This window comes from Typha latifolia, chromosome 12, assembly GCF_019914945.1.
Source record: "Typha latifolia isolate L0001 chromosome 12, TyphaL0001v2, whole genome shotgun sequence".
In the NCBI taxonomy this organism is placed as follows: domain Eukaryota; kingdom Viridiplantae; phylum Streptophyta; class Magnoliopsida; order Poales; family Typhaceae; genus Typha; species Typha latifolia.
This window is the reverse complement of record NC_133097.1, coordinates 1987869-2006731: the sequence shown is the minus strand read 5'-3', so window position 1 is coordinate 2006731 and position 18863 is coordinate 1987869. Positions and strand designations below refer to the sequence as shown.

The 18863-nt window shown below is 35.9% G+C and overlaps 1 protein-coding gene across 1 annotated transcript in view; it reads right to left on the bottom strand.

Moving 5' to 3' along the window:
* Positions 1 to 18056, bottom strand: part of LOC140798821 (protein CTR9 homolog) — a 34123-nt gene extending 16067 nt beyond the window's left edge. The window contains exons 1-9 of the mRNA XM_073152896.1: positions 17659 to 18056; positions 17193 to 17259; positions 16895 to 17089; positions 12061 to 12161; positions 9846 to 9932; positions 9635 to 9751; positions 9467 to 9530; positions 9136 to 9350; positions 8917 to 9004 (exon numbers count right to left, since the gene is read on the bottom strand). Of these exons, the coding sequence (XP_073008997.1) occupies positions 8917 to 9004; positions 9136 to 9350; positions 9467 to 9530; positions 9635 to 9751; positions 9846 to 9932; positions 12061 to 12161; positions 16895 to 17089; positions 17193 to 17259; positions 17659 to 17799 (1075 nt within the window). The 5' untranslated portion in view covers positions 17800 to 18056. The remainder of the gene's footprint in view (positions 1 to 8916; positions 9005 to 9135; positions 9351 to 9466; positions 9531 to 9634; positions 9752 to 9845; positions 9933 to 12060; positions 12162 to 16894; positions 17090 to 17192; positions 17260 to 17658) is intronic.
* Positions 18057 to 18863: the final 807 nt, after the last annotated feature.

The following is an 18863-nucleotide window of genomic DNA, read 5'->3' as shown; positions in this document are numbered from 1 at the left end:
TAAGATGTAATTTTGATGAATAGTGTTTGTATTCTAAAATGGGGTTATTATAGTATTCAATTGTTATTTTGAAATAAGAAAAAAGTTATTTCTGAAATAAAGAAGAGAATAGCATATTTTATATTTTTAGGTTCTAACCCTCCTCTTAACTTCTAAACTTGAAACATTTTGGCGCACCCAAGAAATGGCTTGACTTAAAATAGTTGAAGGGCTTCTATTTTAAATAACAAATCAGCATAAAAGAATTCAAACTCAAGAACTCTGCTCTAATACAATATTAACTTACCATCTATTATAAAAGCTTAAGCTTTTAGAGGATTATAATTTTTATATTTTATATTCTAGCAAATACTATGACTAGTACCATCGGTCCATCATACATACAGTCACTTTTTATTCATAGTTTCCCTGACAGAAGTTTTATGCTGGCTACATATCTAACAAATGCAACTTCATTTAGCTATGCTCTAGAGACACTGTTGAAAAATATAACATTAAGCAATCTAGCAGAGTTCTGTTCTCTCAAATATAAGGCTTCTTGAGAGGTGAGGAAGATCAAAAGTTCCAAACTAACATTTGCGAACCTTGTTGAAAAGACAGTACACTTTGATTTAACACAAAGGAAGAGAAGGATACATATAGCTGGCCACAAGAAGTTGGGACTAGGAGATTGCTTGTCAGCTAATACTCCGTCCATGCACTGCCAACAAGTGAAATTCATTTTTGCTCCGTTTTGCATGAAACTTAGAATCAAATGTGCAGAGCAATCAAAGGAATCGTAAATATATCTTCCATGAGAAAATGATCTAAGGAACTCATTTCTATCTAATTAGACTCAAAACTTCAACAAAAACATAGGGCCCCATTTGATTTGAGACTAAACCTCAAACTCGATTAGTTAGTCTCATTTCTTAGCCTTAATTTGGGTACCTTAAACTAGTTTAAGGTAATTTAGTGTTTGGTTCTAAACTAGTTTAAAAGTATATTTATTATTTGTGATGTGATGTGAAAAAGTGAAAGTGTTGTTTTTTGAGGGAAATGAATGAAATATAAATTTAATGGACAAAATTACCCTTCTCGTGTAATGATGGTGGTCATTATTATAATTTATGAATAATATGTGGTGTCTATAATAGTCATTTGCGGGCTTAAGTGTAATTTTCAAATTATTTGTGGGCTTAAGTATAATTTTTAAATTATTTGCGGCTTAAGTGTAATTTGCAGGCTTAAATGAATATGGAAGATATAATTGCAGGCTTAAGTGTAATTTGCAGGCTTAAATAAATATGGGAGATATATTTGTATGCTTAAAATGAATATGTGGTGTCTATAATAGTCATTTGTGGACTTAAGTATAATTTTTAAATTATTTGTAGGCTTATATGGTGTCTATAATAGTAATTTGCTGGCTTATATGAATATAAGAGATATATTTGCTGCCTTGTGTTTTACATAAGCCCACAAATCAAGTCCGCAAACTAAACATAGTAAGAGCAATTAAGCCCGCAAAACAATGTTTGCCGGCTTCTTTTGTAAGCCAGCTAACTAGCCTTTGCTGTTTTCTAAGCCCACAAATTAGCCAATTTAGTTAACTTTAACCCCGCAAATTTATAGATGAGTTACTTTTAGATGAGTTACTTTTATTTTATATAATTTTTTCTTAAACCTATATTAAATGATATTATTAGTAAAAATATTTTAAAATAATTATATTTTATCTGCTCAAATTATTTACACTATTTTTTTGTAATTTTTATTTTATTTTTAGGGTTCTCATTACACGAGGACATAATATTTACAATATAAATATTTGGATATTTTGAAAGAGAGGAGAGAGGAGAAAAAAGATAAGAAAAAAGATTGACAAGACATTAAACTGATAGATGTACGTCACGTCAAGGGTAAAATTAGAATCAAATTGAAAGAATAATAAAATTTATATATTATTATTTAATTATTTATTGAGGATTGAACTTGATTAAGGAAAATAAAGTTATTTTAGTGTTTGGTTACTAAACTAGTTTAGGGGTCCCAAAACCCAAAACAAATGGGGGCTAGAGGACCTTCGACAAGACTCACTAAAAACGTATGGACATGATTTAATCTAATTACCACTAGTGTGTTGAAAGGCAGTTGTGAGTGACGAATGGTCACCCCACCGCCTAGCGCCGAAGCAGAATGTGGACGCCAACGCAATCTAGCATTTTTAATATATAAAAAATAGAAAATAATTATATATGATATATATTATATACTAGTATATATAATTTTTAAAATAGCCCACTAAACATTAAACCTAAACCTAGTCCACTTCCAATCTCAATATGGACCCATTCAAAATAAGTAGTTCTTTTTCCACCATGTGACTCCATCTAGTTACTTTCTAACCAAGTTGCTCTGCACAACTAGGCAATAATCCTCCATCAGAGCAAAAGGCAAGTTTTTTTAATGGTTTGTTACTAACGGGTTACGATCAGTCGGCTAACGATAACTGGGTAAGTAACTTAAAACAAAAACAAAAACAAAAAAATCTCTCCTCTGGTTCTCCCTCACTCCCTCTTCAATCTAAGCCCTAAATCTCTCATATTTCCCCCTCACTTCCTCTCTGGACTATTCCTTTCTCAAGCAGTGTTAAGCAGAGGAGGCAAGCGAACCACGGCGAGTAATCTCATCATTTCATCTTCTTTTTCTTCCTTTTTCACTCCTCTATTTTTTCTCTCTCCCAAGATAGGGTAATCCTTGCCATAGATCTACTCCAACGCCTTAGCGGGCTGCAGGCCCACCAAGCGACATGGCTGCCCGCAAAAAGAGCCATGGCGGGCAGCTGGTGTGCTGCCCCGACATGGCGGCCACTACAATCTGCCTTTCAAAACACCGATTATCACAATTTCACCTATGAAGCTTACTGGTTTCAGTCTTTTTTACATTCATATTAAGTAAATTAGGGAACTTATTTTTCTCCAAAGTGACCCAAATATTCAACTTAAATTTAGAGGGACTGTATGATATGACCCATTAGGGTATAAATGATAACACATGGTCAGCAAGGCAAATTTTGCATACTCCTTAGTAACAACAGCCTCATGCTAGAAGATTGACTTCAATCAATAGAACGATATCCGCCTTGTACATCTTCTTTGGGCTCTTCCATGAAAAGACCAAAGACAAGCCTTGGAAAAAATTCCACATATGAATATATATTCACTTTCTCTAGCTCCCTCAAAGATGAGAAATAAGAAAGCTTTATATAAAAGAAAGCTAGAACCTAGAACTGTTAGCGCAATTATTAGTCATTTGTTTCTAATAAAGATAACTATTTTCTCCAAAAACAGTGAAGCACTTTTAATGAGTTTTCACTACAGCTCAACTGCACAAGCACCAATGGATTTAACAAAGCAACCTAAAGAAGAAAGACACAAAGTATCATACATGTTCCATCCTTTTCCCATCTCATATAAAGAGGGACGTATATGAGATTCAAGAGTTGAGCTCTGAGTTATCTTCATGAAAAGACAAATAATTTTCTCAACAGACTAACAGCCTGATGCTAGAAGAAAAACAAAAAAAAAAAAGATATGGTGACAAAATTCCTTGGTAAGGAGAACATAGACAACATCAAGTATCAGACTACTATAAATACCTATACCAACAAACACCATGGTGGTCCTACTGTAACCTGAGAGAACCATGAAGTGATCCAACAAACATTTCCCATAATTGGGAAAAACAAGCTTGACAAAGGGGAATTTCGTAAATTTCATATTGGAAGGCACCAATATATGAATGAGCCAAACAAATAAAATCCAAATACAGCTATGAGCTATCAACCAATAATAGGTAGAGTCCAACTTCAAGAGGCCAAGGCCACCTAATGAAGTGCTGATCATGGCTCTATGATCATATGGGAATAAAAAGAAAAGAGAGAAAACCATGTAAAATGCTTAAATAAGTGAACACCTGATACCTTTGATAAATATAGCTGTTAAAATGCTTCTTAAAAAGTTCTCATAAAGCCTTGAATGCAACTATACTCCACGATATCATCACAATCATATTATGTTTTTCCCCAGATACACCACAAAATGTGCCGCCACCACCCACCCCACTTCTTCTTCCTCCTCTTCCCTCAATCATGCATATGTATAATGTGTTCCATTACTCAATTAAATGCAAACCAGGTGGTGGAAATGATTTTATGACTACCTCGGCACCTTCATTGTATGTTTCTCGGATGCTCACTAAATGTAAAAATCAGGGTCAAGAGCACTAAGTTCTAACAACAAAGAAATGAAAAATATTTGTACAATTCAGGCTTATAATAGGCAATTGAGTAATAAGTTTTCATTGATATAATTGTTTGACTTGTTTAACATCATTAAAAATTTGTACTGTCTTCAACTCAATTACATGGCCATAACGATTACTAATCACAAAATAAGTACGGCAGCATGGGGACTAACATATAAGATCACTAATAGTTTTGGCAAACATAGGAATATTTAGAATAGTGACATGAACAGCTGCTTGATTATGAAAGTGTCTGAGAATCCTAAAACTTTTTTTTATTTTTCCTTTCCTCGCTTTCACATACAAAGCTTGAGAAGAATAAAAATCATTTCTTTCTCCTACACTCTTTGATATCATTTTCTTCGAGGGCAGCAAACAGGGAGAATAAGGCTGCCAAGGCAAACCTAGTTTTTTTTTTCTTGCAAGGTGAACCTTTTTTTTTTATTCTCCTTGTCAATGGAGACTGGGAAGAAGAAATAAAGAAAATTTAAGAGGGAAAAGATTATGGGTGATTTTTCCTAATATCAAGTTATGCAAGAGATTTCTCCAACACAATTTGGAATAAGATGGGCGAAGAGAAATCCAAGTGCACCTCAGAATAGGATTCGAGGAGAGAAAGCACACATTTGATTCTATCAACACACCTAATCTCACATGGTCACATGGCATATCTGTCGTGAACTTCAGGGTAAGGGGAACAAATTCCCATGTAGGATTTCTACCCAACTAAATGTCGCTTAAGGGAGAGGAGGAGAATCCTCATGTGGAATTTCTACCAGCACCCATTGGGGAGAACCCATATCATTGGACTCTCTCCATAAATTGTACAGTAAGGAAATCATCTGGGAATATGAGGCTCTCTTCTCTCACAAAAGCTCCACAACTGTTTCTCAACTGTTAGGCATTTAGATCTACATTTACAGTTTTCCACTTTGCAATTCTTAATCAATTCAACAGAAATGGCTGATTCATTCCATCTAAAGATTCACCCAATGAATCTTTCATAGCCAATTTGTTCGATGGAGAAGTGGTTTTTCTTCATGCCATCTGCAAATCACTTGCATCATAAGCCGGTTTGGAAAACATTATGGTCGGTGGAAACTGAATTTAAAAGTACAATTTTATGTAATAGCAAATTTATATATACAAAACACTTATAAATCATGATGCATAATCTAGGATTTATCTATAATCAAATTACATTTCTTATGGAAGAGCATTATGTGTGAAGAAATAGAAGATTCAAGTGAAAAGAAAGGAAATTCAGTAGCAGCTTTCAGAAATGATTAGACCCAATATTACTCGGCTAGAACTAAGTTGTACTCGATTCAAACTGCAGAATAGTAATATCAGAATCACTAATGGAATATATGTTCGGTTCAAACCGATCGCATAAAACTGAAGTAGGTTTAGTTCAGAAACTAATTCAGAATAAAATTTTCTTTTTGTAATTCACCTAGACAGAATTAGAGATGTTTCTCACTCTATAAAAGGATCCCAAAGGCTATAGGAAGGCATATAACTTAAAAGAACTCAAAGGAGATCAAAATATTACATCCACGAGTTTTAGGTTTACTCACGGAGCATACTTTCCAACAAAATGTGGGGAGAGCTGCTACAATTGTCCAAATGCGTAGCCATAAATTTCGAATATAATCAAGCACTTGGAGGAGCTGAATAGAGTTGTCATCAAACTTTTATGATACATGTTCTGAAAATTGATTCATCGCTCGGGTGTAAGACTACTTCACAAAAGTAGTTCACCACACGGGATGTGTGCAATAGGAGACTTAAACAATCAGGTGTCCGAAAGGGTTGTAAGTCAATTTTGTTTTTACATCTTGGTGAAATAGATTGATCTAGTTTAAACATGTCCACGATTTTTTCCTGAGAGAGAGCTTTTCTGCGTTAAAAAGTTGTGGCATGGTCTTTGTCGTGTTATATTTCTCCTACTCGTACTTAAACCTTTCCTACTTGTTTTCTGCTTTAGTTTTTCTACTTGGCTTTGGTTTTTCTTTTCATACCTATCTATATCTAATTGGATTAGGAATCTTATCTCCCCCAAAATTTTAATTGGTATCAAAGCGAGTTCAATTATTTTAGGGTGATAATTTAGACATGGAATCTCAGAGATTTGGAAATCACTTTACATTATTTAGTAATAAGGATAATTGGGATGATGATTCGATCAAAGACAACTCTAATTCTGAAAAGGTTAATTATATTGCTATTATTGTTTCCTTCATATCTACTGATGATTCTTATGAAATGTCTCTTCCACAGAGGCAGATTGAAAGAGAGAATGATAAGGATGTTTGCATAGAGCTTCAAGCCATCTATAAATCTTGTTTCTAAAACTTAGTGAAATAAATTGATCTAATTTGGATGAATCTGTGATTTTATTCCTCTAGACTGAGAAAGATTTTCCATGTTCAAAAAAATATGTTATGGTCTTTATCGTAATTTTTCCTACTAAATTGGTTTCCTTTTTCCTACTTATTTTCGACTTTAGTTTTCCTACTTGGTTCTATTTTTTTCTTTTCATATCTATCTAAACCAAGGTTCCAAAACTCGGTATCAGGATCGGGATCGGCCATCTAGAAAAATAATACGTATCAATCATATTGGTCGTATCGGCTGTATCGGCCGCTCGTATCGAATCGAACTATCTTTTAATCATATAAATTCTAAATATTATTTAAAAATATGGGAATGATAAAAAAATAATAGCTATTCATATATAAAGTCTAAAACCTAAAAATTACATTGACTTATTCAAAAATTTAATAAATACCGAGTTGGCTCTCCTTTCTCTTTCCCCTTCTCTCTCTTCTTTTCCTCCCTTTCTCTATTACTGCTAAAGTAAATTTATTTTTTTCTAATTTCTTTCATTTCTTCTCTTTACCTTCTTTCTCTTTTATTGCCACAAGGCAAATTTTATTTTTTTATTTCTTCTCTCTCCCTCCTCTTTCTCTCTCTCTTTCTCTCTCAATCTCTCTCTTCCTCCCTCTCTCTTACTATCGCAAGGTAATTTTTTTCTCTTTTTTTTTTCATTTCTTCTCTTTCCTTCTCAATCTGTTCCTCCCTCTCTCTCTCTCTCTCTGTATTACTCCCTCTCAATCTCTTCCTCACTCTATCTCTCTCTCACTCTCCACTCTTTCTCGTCTCTATCTCACTCTTTGTTACTACAGCATACTTTCTGTTGCAATAACAGAGATTGAAGAAGAGAGAGAGAGACGAGAGAGAGTGGAGAAAGGAGAGGAAGAAGAAAAGAGAGGGAGACAAGGGAGAGAGTAGAGAGAAATGAGAAAGATAGGGCACCGGTGAGAGAAGTGAAAAAAAAAATTAGAAAAAGAAGAGAGAAGGAGAGCCCGTATCTGCGGGATCAGCCGATCCGGTCCGATACTATGGCCAAAACCAGTGGTATGACCGATCCTGATCCGTTTTAGTCGATCCCACTCGAGATCGACCGAAACTTGGAACCATAATCTAAACCTAGTTAGACTATGAATCCTATATCCCTTGAAATTTCAAAACTATCAAGTAGTTCTCCACTAAGAAAATGATAAAGTAAAATGGATAATCGATGACAATACAATATATTAAGCTGTTTGAGCTTTAAAGAGAGAAAGACCATCTCTCTAGAACTTACATCCTTAGTCCATGAATAATCATCTGAGGGGAAAATCCTCTTTGATCTTTTATGTGATTGTACCAGTTCCTACTTCCTAAATGAATCATCAATGCCTTACGTTGATGTACTGATGGTATAGGAACATATCTAACAACTTTGTTATATTCATAACAAAATTCTTCAAAAACTACATACCAAAACATCCAAAAGACAGACAGCATTATCAACAACCAAAGGAGAAAGAATTTGTCATTAGAGATACTATTTTGGTGCATTCTGAAAGGGAGAGAATTCTAGCCAGAACTGACAGTAAGTGAAGTGAAGGAAGAGGTATTTCTACCAGTTATCTCATCCTAAGGAAATTGGATATTTATATTCTTGATAATTGATCTTGTTTTCAACTTCTCAGGTTTTCGATGTCCTTCATGCATTTGAACAGAAAATCCAATGTCTGCCACTAAAGGAACTAAACAACACTCCAAATAAATGCATATTTTTATGGTTGAGGGATGATTAAACATAAGACGTACACATAAGCAATATCTAATTTAGAGGAACCATCGATCCATCTTTGACGCCAGTTAGGGGTTGTCCACATTGGTTACCACTTACCATAAACCTTGGGTAACAATCATTTGGCTCAAGAATCCCACTAGATGAGTAATATTACTATATATTTTAAAGAATAAAACAAGCATGAACTACAGAACTTAGTCTTTTACTCTTTCTTTGGTAATAAATTATAGCAATATCTTTAAGGCAAATCTACAGAACAATGGTAGGCACCACCTAAAAGAAGACTGCAAGTCTGCAACTAATATCTGATATTTCATACACTTCCGTCATATGTAAGTCTAGACAAAATGTAGGAAGGTAAAACCAAAATTTCTTCTATTATATAATACAAGATGACCTAGTGTGGGATTATGTAGACATATGAGACCATGTATTTCTCAAGAACAAAAGTGCTGCAGAGAAATTATGTAATGACGCACCATAATAGGGCAGGATAAAGTCTTGCGGTTTACTGATGATCTCTTTGACAGATGCCATATAATAGCGGCCAGCCTTCTCATAGTCTCTCTACATTTGCAGTTTAACAAAAATTAAGATATGTGTTTACTAGGCATACAAGAATTAAATAATATATAAAAGAAAAGAAATGAAATTAAAGAAATATTCAGTTATTCTTTCCATAGTATTAATTGTTTCACCTTGCTATGGTAGGATCTCGCCAGGTTGTAGTAAGAATGCGATTTTGTTAATTTATGATTGCTCACAGCAAGAGCAGTTTCAGTCAACTGCTCAACCAGAAAATGTTGACCGGTGAAGAAAAAGTGATTTGCCAGATAGTTCAGTGCCATTGAACAGTAAGGGTATATTTCAAAAGCTCTTTGCATTTTGACCATTCCTCTCCGAATTCCAGAAGCTATAAATGCCGCATGAAAAAAAATAACAAATTCAGAAGCCAATAATTATACAAGGAAAAAATTTAACATGTGTGAAACTTCTACCAATAAAAAACAACTCCCATGGTGATATTACCTTGATTTGTTTGCAAATCCATGATTGCTAGAGCCACAAGAGCTTCAACATTTTCTGGTTCTAGCTGTATGATTTGATTGATTCAAAATTAGAAAATCAAGTTAGCACAAGATATCATGTGAGGATCATAGTGCTATGTATTTGCAACATATAAATGTTTTAACTTGCCTGTAAAACTCGCTGAAAAGCCTGTCGAGCTTTTTCAAACTGACCAAGTCTGTAACGACAGAGACCTATACCAAGCCTCACAGATGCAGGGCAAGTAGGATACGCTCGCAATGCCCTCTGGCCAATTTTAAAGTAAGTGAACATGCATCCAATTAATGAATGGAAGCAGAAATTACTTCAGTTAAAACTTAGAATCAAAAAGGTGTTGAACCTTGTATAACTCTAAAGAACTCTTATATAACTCCAGAGATTTCTTGTGTTGCTCTTGCTTCTCCCCACTAATAAAATCAACACAAGCCTGCAACACAAAAATTATCATAAACTTTCAATTTATACAATAGATTTCTTGAGAAAAAATGTAAAAATATTGTGAAGAAATATAAAATCAGATTATGTTAGTCTTTTATTGCTGGAAACTCTAAGCCTCCATTCACTTTAGAAATAATCTTATTCTGAAATACAACTCCTTATTCTGGAATACAATTCCTTATGCTAGAATAATAGTTACATCATGATAATATCATTCTAGAATACAAATATTATTCATTAAAATTGCATCTTATACTATACACCAACTAAATTACTAATTTACCCCTGATATCTATCTCAACAATCTACTTTATTCCAAATCAAAGGTATTCATGATATTTCACAAAAAATAAAATATATTTTTCTCATCTTTTCCTTCACTTTATATTACATCAAAGGTAATTATCGCATCCTTATTATAAAATACAGGTAAACATAAGAATAATTATTCCTAAAATAAAGACCTCATTTGAGAATAACAAAGAGGAATATCTATTTTAAAATTGACCTTATTCTTAAAACCTCGTTCACTTCAGGGAGTAACATTTTCATATTCTAGAATACAACTCCTTATTCTAAAATAACAGCTAAACATCATAATAACCTAATTCTACAATACAAATACTATTCATCAAAATCACATCTTATATCACACTAACTCAATTACTAATTTTCCCTTGATATCTATCTCATCAACTTATTTTATATCAAGTCAAAGGGTATTCATGATAACTTCATATGAAAAACACATTTTTCCATCTTTTTCTTCACTTTATATCACATTATAAGTAATTATTACACTCTTATTCCATAATACAAATGAATATAAGAATAATTATTTTTAAAATAAAGACCTCAGAAATACCAAAGAGGAATATATATTTTAGAATTGACCTTATTCCTAAAGTAAACGAGACCTAAGGTAGTGTTTAGAATAAGTGTACGAATTTCTTTAAACTAGTTTAGTGAACACTAAACTAAAGCAATCTCTTTTTTCAAATCAATATCAGAGCAAAGACCATAACTATAGAATTCAGAAAAAGTATGGAACATTTATCTATTTAGTACAGCAATGACAATCCAAGATTCCAGGTTAACATTAGAGTAGGTTAATCTGCTCTCTGTTAAGCTCCTCCCTAGGAGGAAGAAGATAAAAGAAGCTAATCAAGATTCAATACCAAGGTCAATTTACCAAGAAAAGACAAATGAAGTATTAGAAGAAAAATCTAAATGATAGCTCAAAAATAACAAGCAGAGCTAGCTAGACTCAAATGATCTTTAGAATCATATGATTCAAAAGGAAAAAGAAAAAACAAGAAAGTGATTTAAGAACTTGGATATAATGATAAATATGATTAAGCACTAGGCGGGGTCAATTTGCAGGGCCAGTGCTAGGGTCGGCCTAGTATACTAGAAGAAAATCATACAGCCCTAATGGCAGCCCAAAACCAGCAAAGGCTTCAGCATGGAAAATTTCAACTCGAATGTAGCCTAAGAAAATGACCACAGCCCAGTCACTAACCGGGAAATCTCAGATATTGATGGAGGGCTTCCATGATGCAGCAAGATCAAACAATCATCCAATCATGAGCTAAGAGAGGAACTTCAAAGGGAAAAAATGGACATTGCTCAGCAGCTAAGTGATCAGGATGAATTAAGGAGGTTATCCATTTGGCCAATAATGATAATGAAAGATCACAAACTACCACATCAAACAACTTTGTTGTCTGACACAAGTTGCTAGAGGGACAAGTAACTAGAGAGGTGGGCGAAAGTTTAAAGCAAGGAAATAAAGCCTGAATGAATATTGGAAGTAGTGATATGGAAAGAAGATTTCACTATATGAAGAAATTAAAAATATATATAAGCATAAAACCAACGTTCTAAGCATTGGTTTCAGAATCGACCGAAAAAATAATATATGTCGGCCATAACGGCCATCCATTTTGGATGAACTGGATCGGGGATTAACTGTACCGACCTATTCTTTTTCAGCAAATACGGATTGGGACCAACTGAAACTTCAATCCAAGTATATTACCATGTACCCTATGTTTTAAAAAAGCTAGATAATATAACTGCAACACAAAAGAACTAACTATACAAAACAAAAGTACCTGACCAAGAAGAGCAGGTACATTATTAGGGTTATCACCCAGCACAATTTTGAAAGAGTTGAATGCTTGCTCTATTTCGCCTTTGGCCACACAAAGTTGTCCTGCACAGGAGCAAGTTTAAAAAATTCACTACATCGATACTTCGACCTTTAAACTCTGATTTCATTAATTACAGCTACATAACATTTTTGCATATTAATGCTATAGTAATTACGATTTAGATTTTAGAAATGGTGATACCCAAGATTTGCAAAATCGAGATCAGCCTTCTAAAAAAACAATGCATATCGGCCGGATCGGCCATATCGGTCGCCTGGATCATATCAGACTTTTTTTAATTATATAAATTCAAAATATTACTTAAAAATATAGAAAAATATCTAATAATTTAGAGAAAATGAAAAAAATAAGAAAATAAAGAAAGAAAAATTATAGTGCAATGAGCACTGCAAAGAAGAGATTAGAGAAAAAGCGAGTGAAAGAAAACTAAACAAAAGAAAGAAAAACTTTAGTGCAGTGAAGAAGAAGAAAGATGAAAAAGAGAGAAAATGGAATAAATGAAAAAAACTGAGAAAGAAATAAAATTAAAAATTATATACCGAAGTTTGCAAGAGTTCGACAGAGTTAAATCTGCATAGCCAGAGTTAACCAAAGCTAAATATCTCCGTAACAAAAACAACGGCTATATAGTAAAGAGAGGAAAAAAGAAAAAAGAAACGGTTTGATCTGGTTAGATGATCCCTTGATCTGCCCAACCCGTCTCCTTCCACCACAAACCAGCCACTCTAACCGAGCCATAGCGCCTACTCTTCACCAGTACTTCTTGTGCGCAAGAAGGACAATTCATGGCGATTCTGTGTGGATTATTGCGCCCTCAACTCAATCACCATCAAAGATCGATACCCCATTTCGGCCATTGAGAAGCTCCTAGATGAGTTGGCGGGTGCAACAACCTTCACCAAACTAGATTTGTGCGTAGGATACCACCAAATCCGAATCCGAGCGGAAGACATTTACAAGACAGCATTCAAGACTCATGATGGACATTACGAGTTCCTCGTGATGCCCTTCGGTCTCACCAATGCCCCAGCGACGTTTCAAGGGCTAATGAATGATGTGTTCCGTCCCCTACTAAGGCAGTATGTTCTAATTTTCTTTGACGATATTCTCATCTATAGCAGAACCCGAGAGGAGCAAATGGACCACCTACACACAGTTATGGGGATCTTGGACTCGCATGGCCTTCGAATCAAGAGTAGTAAATGCACCTGGGCTTAGCCTCGAGTTGATTATCTAGGGCATATAATCCCAGCCAATGGTGTAGAGGCAGATTCGGAGAAGATAACGACCATGGTGAGCTGGCCTAAGCCGAGAACACCCAAGGAGCTTAGAGGGTTTCTTGGCTTGAACGATACTATCGACAGGTTGTTCAGGGATATGGACAAATCGCGGCACCTTTGACTGCACTCCTGCGCAAGAACGGGTTCAATTGGAGTGAAAAAGCTAAATTTGCATTTCTAGAACTGAAACGAGCTATGACAAGTGCACCAGTCCTTGTCTTACCCGCCTTTACTAAGACCTTCGTGGTGGAATGTGATGCATTGGGGATAGGTCTAGGAACGGTTTTGATGCAGGAAGGAAGACCCGGTCCTTGTCTTACTCGCCTTTACTAAGACCTTCGTGGTGGAATGTGATGCATTGGGGATAGGTCTAGGAACGGTTTTGATGCAGGAAGGAAGACCAATAGCATACGTGAATTAGAGAAATCGGGCATCTCAGCACCTATGAGCGCGAGATGTTAGCTGTGGTTCATGCAATTGAGAAGTGGAGACCTTATCTACTTGGGCGCCGTGCGCACTGATCAGTTGTCGCTGCCATACCTCCTAGGACAACGAATCCATACTCCAGCACAGCAAAAATGGTTAGCCAAGTTACTTGGGTATAAATATGACTTGGTCTACAAGAAGGGCGTGAAAAATGGTATTGCAGATGCTCTACCAAGGCAACTAGAACCGACTGAACTAGCAACCTTGTCTGGTCCAACATTTCCTCTCTTGGACATAATCAAGACTGCCACTAAAGAAGACTTAGAGCTCCAGAAGATCGAACTTCAAATTGAGCAAAATCAAGCTGAACCGAGCCACACCATGAGAGATGGCCTGATTCTGATCCAAGGTCGCATTATGGTGCCTACAAATGCTGAACTTAGAAGAGATTTAATCAACTACTTCCATTACTCTCTAGCAGGTGGCCATGAATGTATGACTAGAACTTAACTCCGTCTTAAACGCAGCTGTAGATGGACAGGGATGAAAAAGGATACCCCCCTGGCTTGCTGCAGCCTTTGCCTATACCAGATCAAATCTGGGAGGACCTCTCACTTGATTTCATCGAAGGCCTAACGATTCAGAGAAAATCTGTGATCATGGTTGTAGTTGATCACCTCAGCAAGTATGCGTATTTTATCGCGTTAAGTCATCCTTAGAGTTTAGGTTTACCAATAAATGGAATAGTAGTGCTTTTACTTTGAAACAAAGTCTTCTTCACGTCCGAGCACCCAAAGATTCTCTTTTATTATTGAAATCTTCGGACAACAGCAAGTAACCAATGAAAAGTAGAGATTGAATGAGAGAGGTTTAGAGTGAAAGTAGAAGAGATTAGAGAAGAATCTTAAGATGGAATAGGAGAGAGAGAAGAAGAAGAAGAAGAAGAAGAAGAAGAAAAAGACTGCAGGAGAAAATGAGAGATTTCAAATAAATCTTATTCCAATCGTCCCTTGTTTCTCATGCAATAACCCTTAAATAGGTTAACAACTTTGATTCTAGCTGATTCTAATAGGGACTTATTTCCTAATAGGACTCTAATTGATCATCTTACCTAAATTGACTAACCCAATTTAGGTAATAAATCAATGTAGACATCCCCCCACATATAAGCTTACCATAACTATCAATTGAGATTCTAATAGGAATTCATTTTCTAATAGGATCCTAATTGATTAGGTCTTACCTAAATTGACTAACCCAATTTAGGTAATAACTCAATACAGACATCCCCCGCATATAAGCTTACCATATCTATCAATTGATTATTTGAATTAAAAATTAACTCAACAAATTAAATGTGAAAATAAGTTGAGCCTAATTAGATCAATTAGACTAAGATTGGACTCAAGCAACTTTATTTTGATCAAATTGAAGATGATGCCCACATCACATCCTCAAACTAATGGGCAAACTGAAAGAGTTAATTGTTGCTTGGAGCAATATCTACGTTGCTACGCTGGCGAGCAACCACGAAAATGGCTGGAATTCCTCTCATGGGCGGAGTGGGCATACAACACCGGCCACCATTCTGCTACTGGTGTCACGCCCTTTGAAGCTGTCTACGGAAGACAACCACCCACTCTTCTGGCATATCTTCCAGAACGGCGTTCAGAGAGGATAGAAGTAGAAGAAGCTCTAATGGAACAGGATGAGCAACTCAGAAAATTGAAACAAAATCTAACTCGAGCTCAAAATCAGATGTGTCAAGCTTATGATCGCAAACACACGGATCAAGTTTTTGTTGTATGAGATTGGGTCTTTGTCAAACTACAACCATATCGCCAAATCTCAGTTCGACCAGTGTCCAACTAAAAATTAGCTCACCGTAACTTCGGTCCATACCAGGTTGTGGAGCAAATTAGTGAGGTAGTATACAAATTGGACTTGCCCAATGATGTGAGGATACATCCTGTATTTCATGTGTCGGCTCAACGAGTGCGAGTTGGAGCTAAGAAGGTCGTGCTGGAACGACTTCCTGAGCCTATCACAGAAAACCATGATCCGGTTCCACTTCGGACTCTAGCCAAGCGAAGGATACGGTGGGAGGTCGACTTGAGACCCAAGTCCTAGTGGAGTGGATCGGTGGACTAGCTAAGGACCCGACATGGGAGTTGGAGTCAAAGCTGATGCAACGCTTTCCAGAATATTCACCTTGAGGACAAGGTGAATGGAAGTGTGGTGGAGTGTTATGACCCAAGCCCAAGCTGATCTAGCCTAACCAAGCAAAATCACTTGACCTGCTATTAGACTTATGCACTATCTATCTTAGATTTGCTTATTTCCTTTAAGTCGTTCAATTAAGACCTAATGGTCTGTTGCATTTGCTTATTAGACCTAGTTGGTCTAAGTTTGCTTTAGTCAGTCCAGATGAGGGTTAAACAGCTTATTTTGGAGTTAGCCACCTATAAATTATGGTGTGCAGCTGTTTTACTCATTACGAAATGAATCAGCTAATTTTAGCCCTAGGAGTAGCCATAATCTAAAGTCTCCTCCAACACCTCCGAAATTTCCTTATACACCTCCATCACGGCCCTTCTCCACCACTCCTCCAGTTCGTAGCCACCCTCTCTCGACACCAAACGAGAGAATTACCACACCTAGAAGCATATGCAACTCATTCAAATCTAGATCTGCTTTTCTAGAAATTGCATCATATAAGCAATTTTTTCTTACTTTTTACTACTATTATCAACAAGAACATCAGGTTATCAAGTAACTGTTTATTTGTCTCTTCCAAACATTTAGGTAATTGTTTAAAAATGTCTTTTGTAAAAGGTCATAAGGTCATATCTCATAAGAATGACTTAAGTAGTATCCTTGCTATTTCTACCAAGTTTAATAGTGTGAAGGATTTTTTAATAATAGCATACCTCTAAAGTGAAGTCGTGATTAGTTCTGGATAAATACACAAGTTCAACATAAAAAATTATGGTACACAGTCATAGCAAACAAGAGAAAAGATCAAACCCCTCAAAAGATAACTTCGAGAAGAGCTGGGAGAATGAAACCTTTTCCAATCCAAGTAGAAGGTTCGAGCTTATCAATTCTTGATGCTCTGTTGTAATATTGAGTTGCTAAAATAAAGTGCTCATCCTTTTCTCGTTGCCTGGTCTCGATCTTTCCTAAGTAAGTATGATAGGCTCCCAAAGCATTTAGGATAGCAATTCGCTCATACTTGACATCAGCATAGTACTCGTCAATTTCTGCAGTAGAGATACAGCATTGAGTTAGTAATAGAATGAAAGAGCCTACTCTAATAGAAAGAAGCGATGCCATCCAAAAATAAGAAATTTATTGAAAGAAAACCTGGACTGGATCCTTCCTCCAAAATCTGTCGAAACTGTTCAATTTTTCCTTGCTTAAAGTATTCCCTCTAAATCACCCAAAAAATGAAGATATAAGTAATTATGCTATGAATATGCAACACAAGAATCAGTATGTCTATGCAAAAAATTAAAAGGGAAGGTTAAGAAGGAAGAAAAAAACTTCTCTACTACAACTAAACCATAGACAAGGCAATCAGTATACCAATATTAGCATATTTCAGACCCAAATCAGAAGCAACAACATATCAGGGAAGGATTATCATATGTTGCAGAACTTCAGATTACTCTTCTTTCCAATTATTTTCTTCCATTAATCAGAAAGCTCTTTTCTTGACTAGCAGGCTACTATTAAAAGGAAAGAATCATTGAAGAAAAAAAAAATCGTAGCGTCAAAATCGACCAAATTTAGCATCAAAAAGAAAAAATGGAGAGGTAGAGAAACCGACCGCGATAATGAGCCAGAGATCGAGAGGGGCCTGCTCCGCCTTGAGAATGTCGAGGATATCGGTAGCGTCGCGGGGAAGCTGGTCGAGGGCCACGCGAACCTCCTCCTCCGAGTTCTGTACCGGTATGTACACGCTCGCCATCGACCACGGGTTCGATCTCCGGTCCCCTTCCTCAAAACCCTAGATAAGCTAGGGCTTCCAATTGGGAGAATCGTTCGTCTTTCGTGGCTTTGGAATCGCGTGTGGGGAGTTCCAGTCGCGGGCGGCGGCGGCGGTGGTGGTGGTGGTGGTGGTGGTGGTCGGAGAGTGGAGCAGCGTAAACCTAAGAAGGTTTTGAAAATAAAAGGAGAGATCCCTCTTTTTCTGGCTCCGCCTGTTAATTTTTGTTAATTTCTCCCTTTTTTAATTTTCTTTCTTTTTATTTTTTCTTTTTGTTGGGGTCAGGGTATACAAGAAAACGTGCGATTTCCACCCTAAACTAAATATATTTACAATTTTATGTAACAAACCATAAGTTTTTTTTTTTGCAGCTTCATCCAAATATTTCTGAAATACTAAAAATGTCACTGCACCAACTTTAATGATATCTCCTTGTATTAAATGTAAAAAGATATTACTTGTAAAATATAAAAAATTTAATTATCTATTCTTTAGCGGGAAAAATTAAAATATCTATGAATATTATTTTCGAAATCCTTCTCCAAAATAGTAAACTATCTAAAACCTTATTTTTCCTTGCTAGTGAGAGTTTTTCCCCTTTTTGAACTCACATTTATCTAGGTTGCAATATATTACGAACCAGATCTGGACTGATTCGGATATTAAAAAATTATGAAAATTTAGGTAGTGATAGCATCATGAATTAGGGTTCTAATGGCCCTGGCTCACCTAAATCTAAGATTGGAATAAAAAGTTAAAAATAAAATAGTGGAGATAGGTCATAATAGGACAAGACGGTAAATATCTGACATTGCGGCAGTTGTTGGAGGGTGGCGGATGGCCAAGAGTAGTGGTGAATGACTGTAGGGTAGGGTGGCTGCTGGAGGTGATGGTGGCTATGGGTTGGTGGTAGAATTAGGGTTTCTAACTTAGATCAACTCATAGAAAGATAACGACAACCTAACGGCTACGATAAAACGATAATGCGGTGATAAAAAAATAACTAAACTCAATTAGTTTCCAATGCTTAAATTTTTTAAATTTTC